This window comes from Lissotriton helveticus, chromosome 5_1 (assembly GCF_964261635.1).
Source record: "Lissotriton helveticus chromosome 5_1, aLisHel1.1, whole genome shotgun sequence".
Classification (NCBI taxonomy): Eukaryota; Metazoa; Chordata; class Amphibia; order Caudata; family Salamandridae; genus Lissotriton; species Lissotriton helveticus.
In genome coordinates this window covers 770,476,841-770,502,755 of record NC_136065.1, presented here as the reverse complement: position 1 = coordinate 770,502,755, position 25,915 = coordinate 770,476,841, and the positions used below count along the sequence as shown (strand labels likewise).

At 44.0% G+C, this 25,915-nt stretch overlaps 1 protein-coding gene across 1 annotated transcript in view; it reads right to left on the bottom strand.

The window, feature by feature from the left end:
• The window catches only part of COL13A1 (collagen type XIII alpha 1 chain), a 396,595-nt gene that overhangs the window by 178,575 nt on the left and 192,105 nt on the right, over positions 1-25,915 (bottom strand). Inside the window, exons 19-25 of the mRNA XM_078643241.1 lie at positions 24,817-24,861; positions 22,447-22,518; positions 19,987-20,010; positions 19,592-19,654; positions 18,004-18,048; positions 17,153-17,305; positions 8,060-8,158 (exon numbers count right to left, since the gene is read on the bottom strand). Of these exons, the coding sequence (XP_078499367.1) occupies positions 8,060-8,158; positions 17,153-17,305; positions 18,004-18,048; positions 19,592-19,654; positions 19,987-20,010; positions 22,447-22,518; positions 24,817-24,861 (501 nt within the window). The remainder of the gene's footprint in view (positions 1-8,059; positions 8,159-17,152; positions 17,306-18,003; positions 18,049-19,591; positions 19,655-19,986; positions 20,011-22,446; positions 22,519-24,816; positions 24,862-25,915) is intronic.

Here is a 25,915-nt window from a genome sequence, read left to right as displayed (position 1 = left end):
GATTTGGTCTTTATCCTTGTGTTGTCTCTTTCCGCATCCCTAGATATGTTGGCTGGGTGTACATTGGTTCTACTGAGGAGTCACTTTGATATGGATTGCCGACCCCCTCTCTGTCCGTTTCCCCTTCCTTGTGCGCGCCCTCGAAAGGATTGTCCTCAGGGCTGGTACTGATAGCTTTGCTGCTGCTATCCCTGCTGTTGTCCCTGGTTACCTCCTTGATAACCTTGTTGGAAGGTTTGGTGTGGTGCCACACGTTGGTGGTTCCCCCACCCGTTGGCCTCCTTGATGGTGTCCCTCTTCTCATACCTTCAAACTGCAGCACTCCCATGGGCCTAGCTGTTTTGTTGTCCTTTTTGAGTTGCTTCAATTTTTCATCAACTGGAGCGCCGAACAGCTGTTCCCCATTGAAGGGTGTGTTGAGAATGTTGTTCTGAACTTCATTCTTCAAACAGGAGATCCTTAGCCAGGCATGCCTCTTCTCTGTTATTCCAAGCATCATCTGCCTGCTTGATGTCTCCGCTGCATCTAGGGCAGACTTCAAACATGTATTTGCCACGTTCTTTCCCACTTCTACCAGGTGGCTCGCCCTTCTCTGGTATTGCATGGCAGGTGTTTTAGGAGTTCGCCCACTTCATCCCATTGCTGGTATGCTTGCCTGTTGATGAGCGCATTGGAATTGGTGATGAGCCGTTGGATCGCCGCACTTCTTTCCATCTTCCTCCCCATTAGGTCCATTCTCCTGCTCTCCTTATCTGGTGGTGGTCCTGTGTTTGTGGGTATAGTTGCCATCTTCCTAGCCGTGGATGTGATAATTGAGTCGGCTGGTACTGATCCCCCAGTATACATAGGGTCCTTTGAAGAATGTTTATATTTCTTCTCTGTTCTTGGGGTTACTGCTTTACACATAGCAGGTGCCTTGAAGACCTCCTTCCCCTGTTCCAGCACACTTGGGAGCATGGGCAGGAACTGGCTTCTAGTCTGTGATGGCAACAATGTCTTCAAGAGGAAGCAATATTGGGGTTTCTCTTTCTCAAGCTGCACTCCATGTGTGTCTGCAGCTCTTTTGAAGATCCCTATGTCGTCTGGCGGCGAATGCCTCAAAGGATACGATTTTACACCTTCTTCCGAGGATCAGCATTGAGAATCTGCCACGGCAAGTCCTGCGCCTCCGAGGATGTCGAGCCCTGGTAAGTTTGCTCGTCTTCCTCCCCTTCGGCGTCGCCATAGTACAGCTCTTCCTCCTCCTGTTCCTAGCCAGGTTCTGGTGTGGTCAGTGGTTGAAATTCCTCTATGCACTTTTTGGGCTCGGCCGCAGGATTCAACGGAATGTTGTATATCGTTGCAAGATGCTTGCCATTTCGGCCTCAAGCCTTTTCTTCTTCTTTTCCATCTCAGCCGCGTGTTCAGCGTCAAGGGTTTCAGCTTTTCTTTTCGCGCTTGTCGACGTCGAAGTCGTAGCCGCTTTCAGGCCTTCATTTTTTGACGTTGAAGCCTCCCTTACGTGGCTGCTCTTCGACGCCTTTCCCTTTTCTTGGGTTTTCGCCGTCTAGGAGTCCTTTTCGAATGAACCGATGGGCTGTTTGTCCTTGGATGTAGTTGCAGACTTCGAGTGTTTCAACGCCAATGCTCCTTTCAAGGGCTTTTACTCACTTCTGTGAGTATCAGTGGATTGTTTGGGGTTCGCCGACTCTCTTACCTCCTTCGGTGTTTTCTTCTTGAGGGGTATGGTGTCCTCTGGTCCTTCAGCGATGTTGTCTTCATCTTCACTGGAAAGTCTCGGAGCGATGGAGGTATCCCCTGCATGCTGTAGTTTGCTCTTCTTTGCCTCTCTCTTACTCTGAGGGTCTTCGGGGTGAATGCCACGCAGGCATTGCAGTCCTCGCTTCGATAGCCGAGCGGCAGGCAGAGATTGCAAACCGGTTGTTGGTCCTTCTGCGCATACTTGTGGTGGCAGCTTGCGCACAATTTAAATTAAGTTTTGTCCATCACTGCGCCCATGGAGACCCCTGTGTGCACATTCTCTGAAGAAACGTCAAAGTTTTCGATGTTCTTTCTCCTCTTTCGTCGTCCTCTGTACGCGACTCGTAATCCGGTATGTTCTCCGGTGATCTTTCGATGTTCTTGTACATTTTAGTCGATTCGTCTCTCTAATGTTTTGGAGCTCCTTCCCTGTTAATCCAGGCCCAACGGCGGAAAAAAGGAATCCAATGATGGAGACCAAAGGTGGGAGCTTCCGGAGGAAGTGCGTCCATGTCATGAAGGACACCAAATGGTGGTATGTCAACGCCCACCTGGGCCACGAAAAAAAAATAAAAGAGAAGAAATACTACAATTCCAGACCCAACCACTAGATGGCAGAATAATGCACAGCATAGTGAATCCAGAAAGATTCACGCTGCAAAAGTTAATATCACCTGCCATACTCTGTCCATATAGAGGCGGCCCAGGTCAGTGTGTTAATGCTGGCACAGTGCTGTGAGGGATATGGCTGCGTGCGTATACAGAGAGCTGGGCAACCATCAGGTCAGGTGCCAGACCCTCCCTACTACTTGTAGGTATTGGATTGTGAAGTGCAGTGGAGGCTCCTGTTGTATGTCTCCCCAACACTGTCCCTGTGACAGGATAAAGGAAGCGTAGGAACTGCCCCAGTGGGAGGTCAACATATGCAAGGAGTTCCTGTATGAGTATTAGGGTTTCATCCCGGCACGGTTCACCTACACTATGTGGAACTGCCACATGCCAGGGGTCCAGTTTCCTAACAGAGGTTGTCATAGTTCCCAGGGGCATGCCAAGCAGTAAGAGCGCAGGGGTGTACGGTGTCACCGAATGGTTGAGAAAAAGGGACCCAAGCAAGCCACTACATGCAACCCAAGGCATGAGTGCCTGCAGCAGTGGTGTCCTAGCTAGCAGATGGGAAAGCATGAAGTACACGTTCCAAGTCCCATTGAATGAGGATGGACACAGTGCATTACAACTTGCATCCAAAGGACCAGCGCGCCACCTATTGTAGTTGTGAGGCTAGATATTTATGTTCATAGTTAGGTACACCTAGCCCACCGCATTCGTCTGGGAGAAAGAGTTTAGAGAGGGTCACCCTATGGCATGTGCTGTGCCATATAAAGTTGCCTGTTAAACATTCTAAAGAGTGGAAGAAAGGTTTGCTGATATACAAGGGCAGGGTAGCAAAGTAGTAAAGCAGGTGCAGCAGCATAACCCTCTGCGTGAGGGCCACGTGGCCTGACACCAATAGCGGAGGGTCTGCCAGAACACTATTTGCACCCTCAGCATGGTCAAGTTACCATCCAAAAGTTCCTTGGGTGCATGATCAATACGAATACAAAGATATCTAAGCTTGGATCGAAACATATCCAAATGGATTCCTCTGATGCAGGCAGGTGGGTCAGGTGTAGTGGTCTTAAACTGGAAAAGACAGAATTTGTCCCACTTTACTATAAGGGCCAATACTGTAGCAAATCAAGTAAGCAGATGTTCAATGGGGAGTGGGATTGCATGGCTATTCTGATGGTAAAGGAGCATGTTCTCCACGTAAAGCGAGACAGATTGTGTGTCATCACTCAGTAGTATACCTCATCGTTGGACCTGTGCATGAAGTAAATGGTCTAAACTCTTCATTGCCAGGGAGAACAAGAGTGGGGCAACCCTGACGTGTGCTTCCCTGTATCTTCAATGGATCTGATATGTGATAACCAATCTTAACCCTGGCTGTTGGACTAGCATACAGTAGTTTGAACATGCAAATAAAGCAGGTACCATAGCGGGAGAGCACCTCAAATAGACAGGGCTATGCAAGGGAGTCAAATACTTGCTGCAGACTGAGGACCAGGCATTCAGACTGTGGATGCATCTGTGGGGCATTTTCCAGTACCTGACAAAAGTGGCATAGGTTCAAGGATGAGCTCCTGGCTGGCACTAAGCCATTCTGGTCAGGGTGGCCAGCTGTGGGACCAAAGGGGCCAGGCTCCCAGCTAAGATCTTCGCAAGTATATTATAGTCGGTGTTTAGAAGTGCTAGGGGTCTGTAGTACTACAGGACCTGTGTGACCCTCCCCAGATTTGGAAACGAGATGAGTAAGGCATCATTTAATATAGGTGGTAAACAGGCTGCTGACAAGGTTTAATCATATATTTATTTTAGTTGTGGTGCCAACAATGACTGAAAGGCAATATACAATTTAGATGGCAGTCCGTCAGGGCTGGGGGTTTTGCCCGTGGCAAGCAACATATGGATTCCTCTATCTCAAAGTTTGTAATGTCCTTGTTAAGTTCCTCTCTTTGCTCAAATGTGGCCTGGGGTAGGACAACATTGACGAGGAATTGCCCAATCTTCCCCTCTGTCACCACAGTTGCTGATGTGTATAATGGCGTGTGAACGCAGCATGTATCTCCCTTTGTGTCTGTAGAAGGAGCCCAGCGTCAGACAGAATGGATAATATGGGACGTCATGGCTGCTCCCGGAGTATTAGCCACACCCACATTGCCCCTGGTTTGTCAGCTTCAGCTTGTGTTTTAGTGGTATGTGCTAAGTAATTTAGACAAGTCAGCCTCTCCAGCAGTGCAGTGTGATCTCGCTGGGCTTTGTTTAGCCGTGTTCTGCCTGATTCCAAGGATAGAGCCTGATCCTCAAGTTTAAGTAGCCACTGTTCCAAGTGGGATATTTCACTGTCAAGTTGACGCCGCATGTTCAGTGCATTGCCCAGGCAGTGACCCCTGACAGACACCTTGAAGGCATCACATTCTCTCATTCTGGAGTTAGTGCTTTCAGTGTTGAGGTCAAAGTATTCTGTTATGTTAGCACCAGCAGGTGCTCATAATGGGGGATCTTCTAGTGTTGAAGCTGCCACGTGGGAATCGGGAGGCACATTCCCATTTTAGTTGCAGCTGTAATGAGTTATGATCAGAGTGGGTCCTACCAAGGTAGTCTATGTGGACATGCAATCTGTGTGTATGTGAATTGAATGAGTGTGTGTGTGTGTGTGTGCCACGCTTGTGCCAAGTGTCTAGTAGGCCCCAGTTTTGCAGCCATGTGGTCAATGCGAGCGCATTTGAGGTGGCCGAGGTACAGGGCAGGGGCAGAAAAGAGAGGTCCGGAGCCACATCAAGGACACCTTTGAAGTTTCCGCCTAGCAGCCAGGGGAGCCCACGCCACCATGTTAACAGCATGGATAACGAGTCTAGGAAGAGCGCCTGTTCAGTGTTGGGTGCATGTATTGCACTGGGTAGCACTTGTCAGATGTCCAAGTAGCCTTCCACCTCTGGATCTATGACTATGTGAGCTGGAATAGTTAGTGAAATACGCTTGTCCCTTCCTACTTTTCTGTAACTGCAGGGCCTCAATCTGCATAATGTGGAATTGCTGTAGAAACACTAGATGTGTCTCTCTGTGGCTTAAGTATGAATATACAGTGCATCGCCGGGAGGGGTTGTGAATCCCCAGACATTCCACAATGTTGGTGGCAGTCATTGTGATGGGTTTGACATAGGTAGCGCTCAGTCCACCCTGGGAGGGAAACGCTTGACCAGTCCCGTGTGCATATAACAAGGTGAGTGCAGGGCATGAAAATAAACCAAAAAACTAAGAAAAAGAAAACCAGTAATGCAAACAGCATATAATACGAATGAGAGCAGGGATGCAATGGCATCTGTCTCAACCTATAGAGAAAGAGAGGCCAGTGTGAAGGGGCTGGTGTTAGGACGTTGAGAGTGGCAGGGGAGGTGTATATAGTGGCCACATCCCGTCTGAGAAAGAGTTAGTAATAACTTTGACGGCCATCAGACCACCCATGTAGTGTGCTGGGGAAAGGGCAATCAAGGAAAGTGCTAATCTATGACACGATTATATAGGCGTATGAAGGAAGTTAGGAGGAGTGAAGCACACCTGCTCAACCCAGCCAAGTGGTGTGGGTTCCCAGGGTTTCTCAGCCATTCTGTACAGCATGACCCGGGGGCACCATAATGCAATGTAATTGCACAGGGTCTGCCTGTGGGGGTGTTCCTGTCTGTGGCTTCTTGCGGGGGTCAGGTTGAGCCCATGGTGGGGTAGGAGAAGTAAGCATGAGTATAGCTTGCCTTCCCGAATCCTCCTCCTGGGTGGTGGGGGGGCAGTATTGCCCATGTCGAAAATGTGAGCAGGGATCATGTCCCAATACACAGAGCTGACCCCTGGAGCATTCCTAAAGAGTGCAGACCCTTTGGCATAGAGTGTGCAGGTGAGATTGCATGATTTTTTAATATGTTTGGATGATTGCCAGTGACTGCTCCATCAAGTGGACCCTGACAGAAAGTTTCTGATGATTGTCTCAATATCATTAGATCTGTTGCCATTGAATCTATTTTACTTCTAAGGGAAACCCAGAATCAATCTATCTCTGCAAGTTTAGCTTCAACTGAGGTGGGTCCGGAAGGTTAGCCCATTGAGTCTACGGCCCGGTGAGCGCCCACTGATGGTGTTGGTGGTTGTAAGCGTGCGGGATGGGTACTGGATCTTAAGCGTCCCATCATTAGAGCTTTGGTTCCAGCTTTGTCAGGGAGTGTGGTAGTATAGTACAGGTTTGGGCCTACTTGTATTTGCCAGTTTGGACATTGACACCCCAGAGTACGTGGAGCCCAGGGTCCCAGCAAGCTCCTGTTGTTGCTGAATATCACACCCTGTGGGGAAAGGCAGAGTCTGCAGTGGTGTCCAGATAGTGTTGCAGTCTAAGGCTCCCACAGGATCAGTTAAGGGACAATCCCAGGTGAGGTCATGCAGCCCACAACGAGGACCCCTAAATTCCCTCGCAGAAGGTCAGCGATGGGGGAGACACCAAGCAGGTAGGAAGTTTCTTATAGGTTTCCTTGAGGCACCCCAAGTATAAGCAGATGTATGGGTAGTGGTTCCAACAAAGGGCGTATCAGGCACCAGGAATACCTAAGTAGGTCATAAAGAGTAGGGCTCCCATAAAATTCAGTATTGAGTAGACTGATCAGGGAAGGTCTTGACAGCACATGGAGCCACCCGTAGTCTGCCTGTGCCGCTCATCAGATTAGGCCCATATGGTCGCCATGGCAGTGTCCTCACAGCTCAAAGGAAGTAAGGTTTACGGTGGTTACTCACCGATCCACACAGAGATGCCTTCCACCTGGGCTGCTCCACATCTCCTGTGGCATCTAGTGGGCATGACACTGCAAGGAGCTAGTGCCCTGTGATACTGGCAGCCCCCACACGCCAGGTGGTAGTGGCCCCCATTATCAGAGTCTCGGGGTCTCAAGCGGCGTACAGCTTTCTTCACCCTTTCTCTCTGAAATATTTGAGAGGTGATCCTGAGTTGGGGAGGGATGGAAATAGGATCACCTATTCACAGCTGGTGATAGTCGTTCCAGCCTCACATCTCCTTAAGCTGTGATGGGCCTTGCAGTTTCCTAGCAGGCCGTGGCCAAAGAGTGCACCATCGACGGGCGACACACAGCCTGTGCGAAAAGCTGTTGTCTTTTCAGCACCAATGACAACTCCTATGTGCAGCTATAGAAGCCGATGGCTGCCAGGTGAGGATTAATGTTTCATACTTGTTTAATCCGTGTCTGCCATCTTGGCCTCCTTGGCCACGCCCCCACTATATATTTCTTTTTATTATAAAAATAAATATTTGACTGGACATTGGTTTATTGACAGCGATGTTCGCTTTTTGAGTTTTGAGTCATGTTATCTGATCTGTATTCACACATCCTCACCTGCGAAAGCCTTCCACTGTTACTCCACAGCTACCACTAAGAGTACTCAGGATCCATAGTAAACATTAGGAGTAAACGGCCTCAACCACCACAGTTTACCTGAGTGACCCCTGTGTGCCCCTCTGTCCTCTGAAAGGGATTCTGTGACAGCTCCAAAGATGAACTTTTGCATGAAAGGCTCTATTTCTTTATTTTACAACCATTTTAACCATCATCACTAAATATGTGTAGACCCCTCACAGGTTTAGTAAACTAGTGATCCTGCCCACATCTAAGTAGATATGCCCCACTCTTAAACACAATTTTGGGGACCAATTCTATTTCTTCACTCTTACTGTAAGTCCTGGAAGTCCAATTGGTCCTGGTAGTCCTGGTGGACCTGATAGTCCCTGATCCCCTTGCACTCCTTTCTCACCAGTTGGCCCATCAAGACCCTGAAGAATAAACAACAAAAAGTCTTACAATCGTCTCTCACCATTTGAAAAAAGCAACCCAGTAATTAACCCTTATCTTACTTATTGGCATCTATAGATACATCATAAAGAGACATACATCCCTATGACATATATATTTTTCACAGGCATAAATGTCAAAGGAATATTTAAACATGATCTGTGCAACCATTGCAGAAAATGTCTGCCACATGAGGCAGACAGTAGCATATAGATATTCTATGACAAATCCTTTTCCACCAACATTCAGCCTTGACTGGATGTTCATACAAATTACCGTTGTTGATTACCACACATGCAAATTAGCAATATTGAATTTGACAGCAGACCTAGATTTCCTAAATGTGTTCTTTTCCCTGCCTACCTCTACCAAGCATACCCTTTATGGCTCCAATTTTATATATATTTATACTCAGTGATACAGGTTTTCTCCATGTCTCAACAGTTTTTTAATTTAATTTATTATTTATCTCACTTGTATAGCACAACTGACACCTAACAGGTGTTATGGTGCTGTTTGAGATACTAGGGGAGAGGAGAAGAAGAAAAGTTTCATACAGTGTGAGAGCGCTCAGCAATATAATACTGTGTAAATAATTTTAGGGAAAAGCTCTCATTTTAGGGAAAAGCCATGTTTTGCTACCCTGTCTGAAGTGTAGTAGATAAGAGGAAAGTCAGGGCATCCGGAAGTTGATATAGCTGAGCTACTTCACTCATGTCTTGTCCCCCATGTCATGTCTGTTTTTCTGAACCAGGCCACACTAGCTAGATTGACTGAAGAGGAGCATAAGCTCCTGCCAGCGACGTATCATTTTAGACTCTTGTGCAGGGGGGCCGAACCAAGGTCATGAAGGGATTTAACAGTGATGCAAAGAAACTTAAATATTAATCTTTGTTTTAATTGTATCAAGTGTAAATCTTTCAGAGACAAGGATATCGAGGATCTCCTCGGCCTGTTAAGGGCTAATTTGGCTGCTGCTGCTTTAACCCTCTGTAGCCACTTGATCAGGTCATCAGGCGCTCCTAGCAGTAGGGAATTACAATAGTCCAGTCTACTTAGGATCACACTGCGAACCACTAGTGCTCTAAATGAAATAGGAAGTAGTGGGAGAATCTCACATAGTGCTCTGATTAATAAGAAACAGGTCCCTGCCGTCTTATTGATATGAGATTCTAAGCTAATTGTCCTATCAAAAATTACCCCTAGATTTCTGAGGCTCGATGCGGAACAAAGAGCACTATCTCCCCAATATAGGTTAGTTGGCTGAGGTGATTTTCAAGGTAGTCTCCGTTTGTTGGTGGGGGTTAATGCCTCCTACCTCCTTTTTAGGTTGACCCTAGCAGCGCACATGCCCTGGTCTGCGAGGCTTCTTGTGGCTTGTCAGGCTTCTTGTGGCTTCTCCGAGTAGGTCTGACGCCTCCTACACATTTGATTGGCTTTTTGTGTGTGTCTTTCAATAATGAAAGCACGCAAATTGCTAAAGGTGGGTGCATGTCCCACCTCTTTTCTAATGTTCACTCCCACGGCGTTTTGCTCTCAGGAGCGAACCGCGGCTCGCGGGGTGGCAACTGCAATCCTCGTGGATCAGGTTACTATTTCCATGCAACACGCTGTGCTTTCGCTTGTTTTGCTTGCCTGACCCTCTCTCTCTCATTTGTTGCTGACTAGCGGACCTTTTCTAATATTTAAAGCCGCCTTGTTATTATGTGCAATACATTAATTTGTTTTTCCTCAAGAAATGCTTACAAATCAACTGAGGTTATTGCCTGGAAGTATTATTATAATTACGCACAGTTGCGTGCCATACATTAGGGAAAAAGTCAGGATACGTACTCTTGTTACTAAACACATTAATATGTATTCTGGTCATATGCAAATGGTTAATGTAGGTCAGAAGAAAGCATCACGTGTCACTAAGGAGTGCATAACCAGAAAAATAACGTCAAGCAACAACAGCTTATTGAGGTGGCGTGCGGCTCTCCCGCTTATCGGCATGAGATGATTTTGCTTCTGCCTTATTTATACCAGTGCAGTCTGTATACAAAAACTGCATTACAGATCTTCGCAGCGCATGCTGGGGCACAGCAAGGGAGATTGGCAGCTCTATCTGCAGGCACCAGATGTTTGTTTGTTTGTGGCGCAGTACAGGTATTTTTAATTGCTGAAGCTGCCAGAACCCCCTGCTTTTTGCTATTTTTGTTAAATGGAAGTATTGGGCTGAGGTCCCATTGCTGAGGTAGCCTTGAAGGTTCCAGTGACTCAATGTTTCACGGATATGTGAAAAAAGCATAGTGCCTCTTTCACAGACGTGCGCACCTACGTTCAACTTACATACGCAATAATGGCAGCTGCGCTCATAGCACACATTTGTTACTCCTTATAGCCACCCCGCCCAGATGACAAAAGCAATAGTTCTCCCATCGGCGAGATCTATTGGCATTGCCAATGCTTGTTTTTAGATACATGGTGAGGGTTTCTCCGAGATGTTCAGAGCCGCAGGTAGCTGCCATCTTGTTTTTCGCGCATAAAAATCACCCGTCTGTGCAATCTGCACAGATCGTGCAAATTATGGGTAGAAACAGTTCTCGAATCCCAACACCTAGTTGCTCCTATGGGAGTAGATGGATTTGCCAGCCCGACATGGAGAACTCTGAATCTTTAGAGCTGCAGGAACGGTGCGGAGCAGACGGTTCAAGCAGCTATCTTGCTCAGGCTCAAGCCATACCCCCCACTACATAAGATTTTTCTTATTAAATGTATTTATTATGAAAACTTAAAGAAAATAAATAAGGAATAGCATTGGCAAAGCTAATAGCTTTTTGCAAATGCTTATTCCTAGTAGCGTGTGCCCTTTGTCTCTCATGTAATGGGACCCCACTTGTTCGTAGCATGTTTTGAGGGTCTGTACTATCCATCCTGCAATAGTTCTCTTTCTGACTGGTATTCCCACGTTTGCAGATACAAATGAAAGAGGTCATTTGTTTCCGTTCCTGTACAGTTTTTTTAAAACAGTACATAGCTGTTCTCCTAACTTCCAATGTACATAGTGCTTAATTTACATGCATCTTCGGTTGTTGAAAGAAAATTGGTAGTTGGACTGTTTGATTAGCATAGAAACGTGTGTACCTGTGTATGGTTCCTGTTTTGAGAGTCCCTGTAGTTCAGTGACTCTGCGAAACATTGTAATGGCCACTATAAAAGAGGTTTGAGGGTTAGGAACAAAATGGTTACTTACCTCAGGAGTAGCAGGTTGCAGCCTGAAGCCTTTCTGGATCCACAAGTTGCGCATTATTCCAGATGGGCTTCATCATCAACCATTTGGTGCTCTACCCCTCCCTGATGACATCAGACAGTCACCCTGTTAACTCCATTGCGTTGTTGCCATCTTCAATTTCTTTTTTCCTGTGTCCCTGTGTTTGCAATGTCCATCATATTTGATTCATTGTCCCTCTTTACTGTTACAAATCTCCGCACTTGTCTTCTGGTAGAGGGCCTCATGCAAATCCAGAAAGTCTTCAAGCTGAAAACTACTCCTACAGTTACGTAACCTTTTCATTTTGTAGTATGAATCATTTCTATATTTATATTCTGTGCATTAATTTTATGACCGTATCTGTGCCCTCAGGGATGCTGGGTTGAAAGTACTTGGATTTGCAAAAAGGCGTTTCAGTACCATTTGCTCAACTTGAGCTTCTCTTAGCATTTGAATGTTCAGACAGTAATGCTTTGTGTGTAAGGAGGACCATCTAGCCAAATTGCATTGATGGGAGTGTTTTCTAGAAAGGCATGGTTGTCTCCCTTTTTCATTGTAGGCAACGCCATTGGTTTATCCTGCAGTGACTTTCCCACATATTTGTGGCAAGTATGAATTGTCTGCCATATGCATTGTGCAGTAGTTCCCTTGGTAACTGACGTCCCCTTGTTTGTTTGTGCAAAGGACACAGAAAATGGACTTCCTTCCCTTAGATCTTTTCTTTCCTGGAGATAGTACATGACTGCTTTCCATACATTTAGTAAGTGGAGGGTTGTTTCAGCACACATTGTGACTTCTGGAAGAAAGCAGGTATTAAATAGTTTGGTTTACATGGAAATGTGACACCACCTTAGGGAGCAATTTCAGTTAGTTCTTATGACAACTCTGTCCTTATTGAATTTGTGAGTACGGCTATGGAATGCGGAGTGGTTGAAGCTCGTTGACCTTATGTAGAGAAATGATAGCTATGAGAAAGCCTATCTTTAGGTTTAAAGATGTTCCGCTTTGTGCATTGGTTTGAATGGCAACCTCATTATTTGAGCGAGTACAGTATTTAGGTTCCACTTGGGTGTGGGCGCAGACCTTGGTGGTGCTTTCCCATTCGCACCTTCCAGGAACCTCTTAGTGACTTGAGGGTAAAAAGCTTCCTCCTTGAGTCCCCTAGTCTCCGCATTGGTGGACAAGTTAACTTTTAGTAGTGCATAGGTTAGGTTTTCATCCAACAAGTGGTTTAGGTATGTAAGGACTATAGCACTTTCAGTTCTATTACTGATGAGACCATGTCTTTTGCACCAGCAGATGTATGTTTCACTTTTCAGTGTAGCACTTGCACCTACTCAAGCTTCTGGCTTCTTTGAGGGTCTCTATGGTTCTATGCAGAAGATCAAAGTGACCAAATTACAAATTTGCTCAGGAGCCAGTCCGCTAGTCTGAGACTAGCTGGTTCCGGGTGGCACACCTGTTGCCCTTGAATTTTGAATAGATACTGTACTGCCGGGAGGCTTATCCTTGCTCCCCACGAGATCTTCACTATGTCTGAAAACCACATCTGCGTGGCTCACTGCATAGCTATCAGAATTAGCACAATATACGAGTGCCTGAACTTGTCTATTACCACTGGAATTCGTGATATTGGTGGGGAGGCATACACAAATGTTCCTGACCAGTTTATTGCTATGGAATTCCCTTTCGATTCGTGGTGTGGATACCTGAACAACAAGATTTGGCATTTTGAGTTCTCCGGGCTTACAACCAGATCTATGTCTGGGGTGCCCTTTGTGAGAAAAAACTGTCCAGTATTTGTTGTTTTAGCTCCCTTTTGTGGGATACATTCGCCTTCCTTCTTAGCTTATCTGTTTGTACATTTTGCACGCCGTCGCCTGGTAGGTGTAGAGCGACCATGTTTTTTTTTCCTTTAAATTGGCAATTTCTATACGTCCTGAGCTAATTTTGACAGCTGAGACAACCTTGCTCCTCCTTGTTTGCTGAGGGAGACCATTGCGGACATAATGCTTATTTGGATTAGCACTGTCTTTCCCATTACATGCACCTGGAAGACATTCACTGCCAGGAACACAATCTTGAGTTCTAGCAGGTTTATGTGTTTGACTGGGTCTGTTGGGCTGCATAAGTCCCTGATTGTGAGGTTTCCCTTTTGTACCCCTGTATAGAAATGTCTTTTCGACTGATGCTAATGGTTTTTCCTGAGCCTAAAGTGTATGTCAAATTGGCTATATCCAATTGGAAATGACTAATTTACCTGTAATCTCCTAATATATGGTGCAAAGTCACCCAGGGCATGTAATTTTTTTTTTGTAATGCATCGCTTTAAAATCCTAATTTTCATTTTTGGATCTAGGAGCCTTAAAATAGAGAGAGAGAGTCTATTTGAAACAAAGCAGTGAGGATATAAAGCAAAAGTCTCAAAATTATGGCAGTCTTTTATTCTACTGCATGGAATATTATTTCAGATGACAAATGAATTAACCCAATAAAGAGGTGGACCCAAGCAGCTCTCCAACTCAAGACTTTAAGTCTTGAGTGCGGGCTCAGAGCTGCAAATGGGAGAACACAAGGGGATAGGCAGGGCAATCCCACATTCAACAATAGTCTGAGCACAAGCAGAATAGATTACATCCTAGTGAATCTAGAATTTTGGTGGTCCATATGTGATATGACCATAATTCAAAGAATAGAGAGTGATCATAACCCACTCAGCCTAGAGATACAGCTCCTTAAGGGCCCGGGAAAAGATGAAATTGAAACACCGGGCGATATTGTTCAGGCAAATGACTCAAGGCGGCTGAGATGGGCTGAGTGTTTGGGTAATCCCGACTCTATTGTAGAAATGGACACCCTGGTAAAGGCTGCTATTGCTGACTTACAGGGCTATTCATCCCAGGACGATTATGAGACTAGGGTAACTGATATCCACACAACCCTTTTTTTTAAAACTCGGCACATTTTTTATCAAGTCAAGTAAAAACGTATGCGTAAAAGTAGTCGGAAACCTGATTCTTGGTACAATAAAAATTGTAGGGTAGCAAACAAGTCCTTAGCACTAGCGGTGCGAACCACTGACAGAGAGAAGATTCAGGGCGCTAGACGTCACTATAAACAAATACATCAAGAGGCAAAAAAAGCTTGGGACAACAATTATTGGGAAGAATTATATGAGGCCAGTAAGTCCAGAGACATGATTGGTTTCTGGAACTTAGTGAGATGGGGTAAGGGGAATCAAAAATCGCAGCCAGCTAACTCTGTCCCTCCGGAATGCTGGATATCGTATTTCAAGGCCCAGTTTGCCAACACAAATAGTGTACTTACAGATGCCCCGGAATCTATCAGTAATTGTCTACCCACAACTGTACTAGTGTTTAGTCAGAGAGATGTTGAATGTGCTCTCAATTCAATACCAAGAGGAAGAGCACCCGGCCCGGACAAAATCCCAGCAGATCTTTTTCTACACAGTAAAGAGGTCTGGGTCCCATATATTGAACTGTTGGCAAACGCTATTGCCAGGGGCTCAACCTTGCCGGAACTATGGAGGGGAGCCGAAATTATACCTATTTTTAAAAAAGGCGATCGGGCAGATCCTGCTAACTATAGGCCGATCAGTTTAATAGCCTGTATTCAAAAGGTAATGGCCAGGATGGTTCTTTTTAGAATTCAGAACTGGATAGAGGATTCGGGGGTTATGTCTACGTTTCAGGCTGGCTTCCGCCCCTTTACCAGTACAGTGGACCAAGTTTTCAGGTTTTCGACTATATACTGGAAATGGGTGATTCTTGGGGGTGGTACATTATATGCAGCCTTTGTCGACTTAAAAGCGGCATTTGACCTTGTGCCACGAGACAGGCTATGACGAGCGCTTCATGAACAAGGCATGCCGCCTGAACTCCTGACTGTCCTGATTAAATTTCATGAAAACAATTACGCGCAGGTCAGATGGGGAACTCAGAGCCAAGTCACAGACAGATTCCCAACAGACAGGGGTGTCAGACAAGGGTGCGTATTGGCTCCAACACTATTTACGCTATACATTAACCGGGTTACAGATTATTATAGGGATGCACACACAGATGCTCCGAAACAAAATGGCATTCCAGTTCCCCTGCTAATGTTTGCAGATGACACCCTTTTAATCTCCAAAACACAGGAAGGGCTACAGAAAGCATTAGGGTGTTTTGAAAAATTTTGCAACGACTATGGCCTAGTAATAAACGTGTCCAAGACAAAATTGATGGTGATGCACAGGCACAGGAGGATTAAGGGCAGAGTTTCCATGAATGGTGAATTGCTAGAACAGACAGACAGCTTTAGTTATCTGGGCATTACACTGGGATCAGGGCTAGAGTGGAAGCCCCACATGTCTTACTTAACAACTAAGCATGCACAATTGACAGGTGTATTACTGAGAGAGTTTAAGTCCTCAGTCACAAAACCAATAGCCCCTGGACTCAAAATATATGACACAAAAGTGAGATCTTCTATGTTATACGGGGCGGAATTGTGGGGGGTTTCCGACGTCACGGCCTTAAAAAATGCACAAAATAATTTTTTAAGATGCATAACAGGGCTCCCACAATCAACGCCAATTATACCTTTGTATATGGACCTGGGCTGTTATAAAATAGAGGACATATGTAGTTTCAGACCTATTGCTTATTGGAGGAGACTTTGGGTTACACCTGAACTGTCCCACTATGCTCTAGCACTTCTAGAAACAAGAAATATGGACTCAGGAGGGAAAATACTGTGGTTCAGGAAGGTCAAATCCTTATTTAAGGCCTTAGGAATGGGGCATTTATGGGAAAAACCCGAGGAGAACATCTTCCCATCTAAAAAAACTCTGAAAGAGGCTTACTGGGCACATGTAACCCAAGAGGAGTTTCAGAAACATACAGCTCCATCGCTTACAGGAGTCTTTTTAGAGCAAAAACATATTCCTATGTATGAGAGCTATTGGGACTTCATTACAATACCATATGATAGAAAACTGTTCCATCAGTTCAGGGCAGGAAACCTTCCTATTAAAACATTCACTAGAAAATGGTCTAGTAATACAAACGATCAAATGTGTCCCTTCTGTTCAGTACATCCAGAAAACATAGCCCATCTGTTGTTTGTGCCCACTATACAAAGCTCCTCGCCATAAATGGATTAGGCCGATCTGCATACAAAAGGGAATCCAGTGTGGGACAGAAGCACTTAGAATTCTCAAAACTGACTGCTCGGAAAGTGTGGCGGTTGCGCTTGCAAAATTTTTAAAGTGGACGTGGCTAATAAGACGGGATAAGTTGAAAGAATTGTAGCCCCCATATATATAATCTGACACCTACGCAGGAAATTAATTGGTTTTAAATTTAATGATTTTATCAAACACATTACTTATTTATTTTTTTAACTCGTTGTGTCGAAGTACCTAATGTCTGGATAACAATAATTGGATGATTAAGTGATGAATTCCCTTGTAAACATTTTATGGATGTAATAATGATGAATTGTTGTTTTAATATGTTTATGTATGTCTTTTATGACTAAAAGTCGAAATAAAGACTAATTTGAATTGAATTGAATTAACCTGTATGAACCTATAGAGAGCTTTTTAATATATTACAGCACAAAACATGCATTATTCATTTCATCAGTATTTGCAATGGTATCCAAGTAAGGATGGGTATGGTATAACATGAAAGCAAATCAGATTCTCGTTGCTTACTGGAGCTCCGGTCTGTCCAGCGGGTCCTTTATCTCCCTTCGGTCCTGGAAAACCCATAAGTCCAGTCTCACCCTTGACTCCAGGAAGTCCGTCTTCTCCAGAGGGTCCTTGTGGCCCAGGAGGTCCAGCCTCTCCTGGCTTACCTCGTGGACCCTAAAATAAAAAAAAACGATAAATATACAGTGCAGAAAAATAGCAGTATCGAGATTGTGAGGGACATTAAATAAGCCTTGGTACAAAAGAATTTTTTTTGTACTTTATAAGTCAATCTTGTGGGTAATAGATACATGTTAAACACCTATTAATGGGAAATGTTTTTAAAGAGCAAGCGGTCATAAAACTTGATAGATTTGGTTTTTTTATCAGTGAGATGTTACTATGCTGCTTGGTGTTTGCTTCTTCAAATACCCACCATGGATCATTAGCTGCTGTGTAATATTGTCATATGAGAAATAACTCCATCACAATATGAATAATTCAGATGTAGTGAATGTAATAGCTTTTGCACATTTGTATGTCTCAACATCATTAAAGTGGTTACTTTAATAAATAAATGTAACTGAACCAGACAATCCTATTATAAAATGATGTCCTTGGCAACAAAGAGTACTGCCTTATTATAAACTCACTTCTGGCCTATATTTAATGCAAATATATAGAGCGTTAAAAATATAGTCTTAAGGTAAGTACCTCACCATGTGGCTTTCTGATAACCATGTATAAGATTGTAGGAATAAGCAGAAACACAGCATTATATTATGTAATTGCTACTGTACCCCCTTCTGTTTGCCAGCCAGTATCTGCAGCAATCAAAAATCAAACCACAGAGTAATAAATACGAGTTGTCTCACCTTTTCACCGTCATGACCAGGCACACCAGGCAAACCAATGTCTCCCTGTCGGATGAAATTATTAACATCAAATGTTAAAATCCATATTGGCTCATTTTAAGTCCATTTTTAAGTATTGTGAATTGTTTTATTATGTTCCCCATCATTCATGGCTTAAATTCCCTAGTGCTAAGTTAAGAAAGGCAATGCAAATACCTTCTTTTGCCAGTGCAGGGTCTTCTTTTACACACTTTGGGCCAGATGTTTCAAGAATTGCTTTTGTGATTCTTAAATAGCGAATGTTACCGATTCGCTATTTTAGAATCGCAAAATGCAATATAAGTAGGATTTGCAATTTTTTGGGCAAATCCTTACCATTCCCTATTAGCCAATACCATATTGCGATTCACTGTTAGGGAATGCCTTCCCAATCATTCCTGTGGGCCTAGAGGCCCATAGGAATGAATGGAAAGGCATTCGCAATTTGCCATTACCAAATAGGTAATCGCAAATTGCAAATGCAATTGCAAGGGTGCCAGGGGGACATAAGGCCCTCTTGATGTACCCCCCAAAAGGTAAGTGTGCACATGTGGCGCACACACATGCCCTAAGGGCAAGTGTATGCGCCACATGGCACTTAGAAAAGCAGTTTTGTACATTTTTCTAAGGATTTGCAAATACCACCAACTTGAAGTTGGTGATAATTTGCGATTCCTTAATGCAAAGTTGCATTCTGAGAATGCTTCTTGCATTGCATTTAGGGAATCGCAAATTGCAACTCCCTAACTGCATTCGCAAAATAGGTAATCGCAAGAATTGCGATTACCTATTTTTCGAATGCCTTTTGAGTTGATACATCCCAAAAGGCTTTTTCCCGTTCGCAAACGGGACGATTCTGTGATTCGGCTAGTTTGCTAACGGTAAACCCTTGATACATCTGGCCCTTAGTTATTGTTTGTGTGTTCTGGTGCACTTACAGGCATATATTTACCTTTGCACGAAACAGCATATTAATTTCATGCAGAAAGAAGAGGATTTTATGTCGATCACTAGATAATGTGCCTGCATGCTTCATTCAAATTATGCCAGATAAACATTTAACAGGAAAGTATTCTAGACAGAACACTGCTCAGAATCTAACTACTCTTATAAAGAGCCTATTATGTGTGCCTGAAACCTGGAACTACCACTAAACTGAAGGAGATCTAACTTAAATGTATGTATGAAGAATATTTTATTAAGGAAGGCGGAGATGCAATTTCCCTGGTTAAACTTAGTTTCTTTTACAAATTAAAGGAGAACTCTAGGCCACATAATGCATTCAGCTACATTTTCTTTTCTCCCATATCAACTCCCTGAGGCATTTTTTGGTTGTGAAACCTAGGAAGCAACAATGAATCTACATTAACCTGTATGAACCTATAGAGAGTTTTTAATATATTACATCAGTCGGGATCCATGACGAAAGGTCTGCTTGTACTCAACAGATCTGTCACATCATTGTCTCAGAAATGCCACACAAGAAGTCCCTCATGAAACAAAGGAGGCTGTGACTGTCCACTAGATTGGATAATCCAAAACTGGGTTCTTTTAATATACACATATTTACCTTATGTCCAGGTGCTCCAGGAAGGCCAGCTGGCCCAGAAGGTCCTGGTAGCCCAGGTGGCCCCTGAAAGAAAGACATGTATTATTGAAAAACAATCAAATAAGACAAATAATAATGTTCTAACTCTCCAGCAATTGCAACGGTCAGCTGTATTGCCAATTGATTAAGGCGGGACCCACTTAGGAAAGTCAATAAAGCCAATCCCTCTTGCTTCTGTGGAAATTCCCTCACATTGGAAGAATATCCACTTCTGAGGATACAATTTTACTGGGATTAAGAATTGTGAATTTCCTCTTACAAATGTTTTTTAGCAACAAAGGTAATTTTTGTTGATCAAAAAGCTTGAAAATCTTAGTCTATGTTTTCATTTGCACATTGAAAACAGTGCAACTTACCATAAGGGCCAATGTTCGGATTTCCTAAAAGAAATGAAGATAACACGCACATTGTTAGCTTTCTAGTTTTATTTAACTAGTCAGTTTCAGATACTTCACTTAAAGAAAACATGTTTAGTACTTTTTTGCTGTACAATGCCTGATAGGAAATCCCCTCTCCTTAGCAGGATGACCTGCGCAATAAGGGCACAGGAGCAAGAACGGGTCCTACAGCAGACTTCCTAGCATACTGAACTTTATATCTGGAAAATGAAAATGTGATCACATCTGACTTAAGTGTATTGGCACACACCACTAAAAAATAGTTTATTAGATAAACGAAGTAATGATCTAGCATCAGACTAGTCTAAGTGAAGAGAAGGGTATTATCTCTATTTTCCTTCATTGATCAAATGTATGACACATAACGTCCTCCCTACACACTACCTAGTTAAACAAGCATTAGCAAAGACAATAGGTCCTGCCTTTGGGACCTATTGGCTTTGTCAATAAGATTTAGCCATCCTATACATCACACCCAATGCTACACCATACGCAATGCTATGCAACAAGGCTAAAAAAAAAAACTATTGCGTCATTTTGTAGGCGTGTGTACCATGCTTGCGTGCCTGCACAAAATGTAACAGCCATGTTCTTTCTTTGTATTTACCAATCCAACTCGGATCGACAAATACATAAAAAAACATGCGGTAGCTTCTTTTGAAAAGCAGGTGGGCAGGAAGTAACATGGGGGGGAGCCGAAGCAACACAGGGGTCAAAGCGAATGGGGAGAAGCAACACAGGTAGGCGTGATGGAAGCAACACGAGGGAGCAGTGGGGGCTGGACCAACACTCAGGGCTGAGAGCAACACATAAGTTGCAGGGAAAGGATGGAACATGGAGGAAGCAGGGGAGCAAACAGGTGAGAGGGAGAGCAACATGCTGTGCGGAGGGCAGGGAGACAGCAAAGGAGCAAGACAGAGAACGACCTGCCGCTGGGGGAGAAGTACATGGGTGGAAAAGCAATGTAGGTAGGGGAGCACATCAGGGTGACTACATCACAGATGAGAAGGGGAGAAGCACATAGGCAATAGAGAGCAACGTGAAGAGAGGATGAGAAGAAGGCATGCACTTTTGCAGAGTGCTTAAACAAAATAAAAAGAGCAGTGCCTAAAAAACGAGCAGTGTAAGGTCACGTTAATGTATCCATGCTTGAGGGGAGTGGCAAACACAAGAAGAGCAAGGAAAGCCCACACACTCTATTGAATAAGAAGTATTTATTTATTTATTTATTTATTTTAACGACTTGTAGAGCGCCTGGTGACCCGAAGGCATCCCCGCGCTGTAATGATTTTGATATCCAGATGAGATGGAGGAGAAAAAAGGAAGAAAAAAGGGGGGGGGACGTTATTTCGGAAATAGAAGTGTTTTCAATTTTTTTCTAAAAATAAGATAGCTGGGTTCCAGTCTGAGGGTACGGGGGAGTGAGTTCCATCTGGTGGAAGCTTTCACAGAGAAGCATCGGCCACCAGTGCGTGTTTTTTTAAATTTGGGGATGATGGCTAGATGTTCATTCTCGGACCGCAGGGATCTGGGAGCTATATAAGGCGTTACCAGGTCGCTGAGAATCGGGGGGCCAGCTCCATTAATCAGTTTGTAAGCCGTGCACATGGCTTTGAATTCCACCCTTTGACGCACCGGGAGCCAGTGCAGGGCTTTGAGGGCAGGTTTAGCTGACACTCTGGAGGGAAGGTTCATGAGTAGTCGGGCTGCAGCGTTCTGTGTTCGTTGTATTTTGGCCAAGTAGACAAATGAGTGTGACAATGACGAAGAAAATGAAGGCAACCAGTGGTAAGCAATGGCTCCAAGCACACTGTACGAAAACAATATGTCTTGCAACAGAAAGTTTGTGCGCTGTCTAGTAGATGAGCCCAAAAAAGAGGCAGGTTAAAAGTATTTGCCTATCACGATTGAATGTTTTAATAAACAGTCACTTTCGCAAAATATGTACCATGTGCAGAATGATACATATTTGAGTTTTGTTGCTAAAGAAAGTATGCAATCCAATGTTTTTCTGAAGAAAATACCAAGAATAATAAAAATGTCCAGAGGAAAATGTGCATGATATCAAATGGGCAGTATTTTTCTTTAATATATTTATAAAACTTAACACAGATTTTAGGTGACAGCCCATGCCAAATTTCGTGAAATAGTATAATCTTGAATTATAAGACTAATAGTTAACACAGTGTTTGTCAACCTAAACCGTATGCAAATCTTGACAGAACAATGCTCAGATGACAAAGTATCCTATTTATATAGCATATTATGATGTATTGTTCAAGACCATAATGTGTGTAATGGCATGCATGCGTGTAGATTAAAGAGTTCCTTTTACTTAAAAAGGACATCGTGACAGAAAGGTGCCAATAAAATCTGCCTATCCTTCAAAGTTTCTAAGAATAGGTAGAGAGTTCTTACCTGTAGTGCCTCGTTGATGTTACCATTGTATTCCATCTGCTCTGGGGGCTTCCCAGGCTCACCTTTGGGCCCCTGTACAATGTGACAGATTTCGAAAGAAGTGTCACGGCCATGAATTTAAAACATAAATTGAGTTGCCACATCTAAGATATTCAGAAATAACCGATTTAGTATTAGATGTGTAAAAGACGGCACAGTAGCTCAGTTCACAATGTTTCACACATTTTGCACAATGAAGTTGAACTTGGGTGTGTAAAAACAACACTTTCTGAATGTAAATTCCACTTCCTGATTCATGGATTAATATTGGTGGACTTTTACATATGCAGCTACACTTAACAAATTCACAAAATCTATTCTTAGGGAGGAATTGCTGTATTTCCCAGTTTTGATTACAGCTGCGACGAAGGCACGCTTCTCTGGTGATGCGATGGCGACCTCTGCGGCAGTGACATGCTTCTCTGGCGATGCGACGGCAACAGCTGCAACTGCGCCACGCTTCTTCTCGTTGAGTCGCGCTTCCAGCTCCCAGCGACACGTAAGCTTCTGCAGACAGAATTCCCAGCAAGGAAATTCAGAGGGGAGCTGGTGGTGAAGTCTTTTGTCCCTGAGACTTCAGCAGGAGGCCAGCACACGTTCAAGCCCTTGGAGACATATTCTGCACTATGATGAAAGTTCTTTGAAAGTTCCTTCTCCCTCACTTGGCAATAAAGAAACAACTGCAGGCCAACCTAACAACACAGTACACTGGCAGGGGGGCAGTCCATACTCCTACAGCTTCCTTGGTTCTTCTCCTTGGCAAAGGTTTGTCTTGTTGTTCCAGAAGTGATCTAAAGTCCTGGGGTCTGGGCCCCAATATTTATACTAGCAAATCCTTTGTCCTCGGAAGGCAGAGGTTCCTGTACCTAGTTCAAACCAGTTCTGGGTGTATTCTGCCAGTGCACACCTTCTTCCTTTGTCAGTGTGGGCCAGGGTCTTCAGACACACCATAGGAGGTGGAGCTAGCATTGTGGAGGGCAGGCACAGCCCTATTCAGACCCAGGTGCTACTCCTCCCACCACTCTACATGCAGATAGGTCTAGTCAACCCTGTGCTGACTCACCCTGTCTCCTGGAGCCTCCCAGCCCCTGTCACTCACAAAACCAGACATACAATACACAAGCTAGCAGAGGCAGGCTGGATGGTTAGGTAAGAAAATGCCTACTTTCTAAAAGTGGTATTTTCAAACACAGAATGTTAAAACCAACTTCACTAAAAGATGTATTTTATCATTCAGGCATACTAAACTTGAATTTCTACCATGTTCCCTGGGTCAGTTAGGATTATAAGATGTTATAATCAAAATGGCCATTCTGGCCTATGAGGACAAGTAGCCTTACAATAGTGAAAAACGGAAATGGCTGTAATTCACTATTAGGACATGCCACACTCATCAGGGCATGACCTACCTTTTACATACAATGCACCCTGCCCTAGGGTGTCTGATATGTAGAAAAGGGAAGTTCTAGGGACTGGCAAGTGGGTGAACTTCTCAAGCCGACATTGGCAGTCATAGACTGCACACAGGCTCTGCAATGGCAGGCCTGAGACACACTTTACAAGCTGCTTCTGTGGGTGGCACAACCAGTGCTGCAAGCCCACCAGCAGCATTTGATTTACCTGCCCTGGCCACACATTGTGCATTGTAAATCAAATAACCCAATCATGGAGTCACTAATCAATACATCAATTTAACATAGGGAGCACTTGCACTGTGGCACTGAATAGCAGTGGCACAGTGCCCAAAGCATCCAAACCAGCAAAACATATCAAAAACAGAGGAGGCTATCAGTGAAAAATAGAAGGGAGACTCACACCAAGGGTACCAGGTCTAACACCATGCCTCCCGGGACTGGAAACAAGCTGGGGTGAATGTTTGATTTGTTCAGCATTCCGCCCATAATCTGTTCTTTTTGCTTTTGTTGCCCTAAGTGGAAAGGGTATGTCCAGACATGGCTCCCGTCCTCACTGTGCTGCTAGATTCATGCTAGCCTGGCTGATGAGGAGTGATTCCCCGAAACCGGTCCCAGGATGCCTATTTCCGGTCCAGGGAAGGCCTGGCCTGGCAGTTCGGGCTGGACTGTTCCCATGGGGATCAGAGACAAGACTGATTTGCTTATGGCTGGGTCCAAACTGGGGTGGCATGGAGAGCAAAAAAAAGATGGATTAAACCCAGATCTGTGACTGAGAATGAATGTTAGATTTTTTCAGCATTCCGTCCATCATCTGTTCTTCTTGATATAAAGAAGAGTTGATATGTTTTTGATTCTATTTAAGTAACGGATTTGAAAGGCTTTAAATATATTCTGAATTTTCTCATCAGAAACTTACCCTAGGTCCAGCTGGCCCATGTTCTCCAAGCACTCCGGGCTCTCCCTGCAGCAATACATATGTGTATATAGTTATACAAAAGTGTTTTCCTAGAGTCGGATCATATTTGCACAAAAACATTGTGAGATTAACATCAGGGAAGACACTCTAAGCCAAAAAGGCCAGACTGTACATTCAACTGCATTATCTGCAACTAAGGCTGGAAGGACTAACCACTGATGCTTAACATAAAATGCCAACGAACAAGGTGGCCTTGCACTTTTCACCACTGTATCACTACCATGTTGAAAGCGTCCCGGTGATGGTTAGAACCTGATAAGGTGTTTTTCACCAATAACACAATGCAGTGGATTACAGGATGGGCCTTCACATGACATAGTACGTTGAGATAAAATTTAGGGGCCTCTGCTCACACCTAAGTGTTCAATTAGTATAATTTGTTCTTGGTAACAGACCTTCCAGACAAGTTCTAAACCTGCAAACAGTTGCTAAATATATCTCAGAGACTAGAAGGTTGCTTTAGGTTTGCAATCCGTGTTGACTCAATAGGATGCTTGTTAGACCAATTACCGTTGACACTTAGAATATGCATGCTTGATAAATGATAATACCTATGCTGGGAATTTTAAAGAAATGTACTGGGTGAGTCACTTTTAGTATGTTTTAATTGATAATGCCCCTGTGATATGCATGGTTTTGCCTATAAGATTGAAATAATTTGTTCTATGCTAAATTAACTGATACAGATCACACTGGCCAGAGGTAAGACCCTATCAATTGGCGAGTCGCAAATTGTGCCGTTTTACGACTCGCAATTTGTGACTCGCAAATTGGAATGTACAACAGTGTCTCAGACACTGTTTGTGATTCCTATTGAGGTCGCAAATTACATGCCTCATTTATATTCATGAGGCAGGTGAAATTTGTGAAGGGCTAGCAATTCCTGGGACAACTGCCTGCTCTTAAAAAATATTTTCGTATCTAATAACAAAGGGGAAGGGGTCCCCTGGGGACCCCTTCCCGTTTGCAAGTGGCTTACCACATACTTGAAGTAGGTGGTAAAATGCAAGTGTTTTGCGGCCGCAAATGCAGTTGCAAA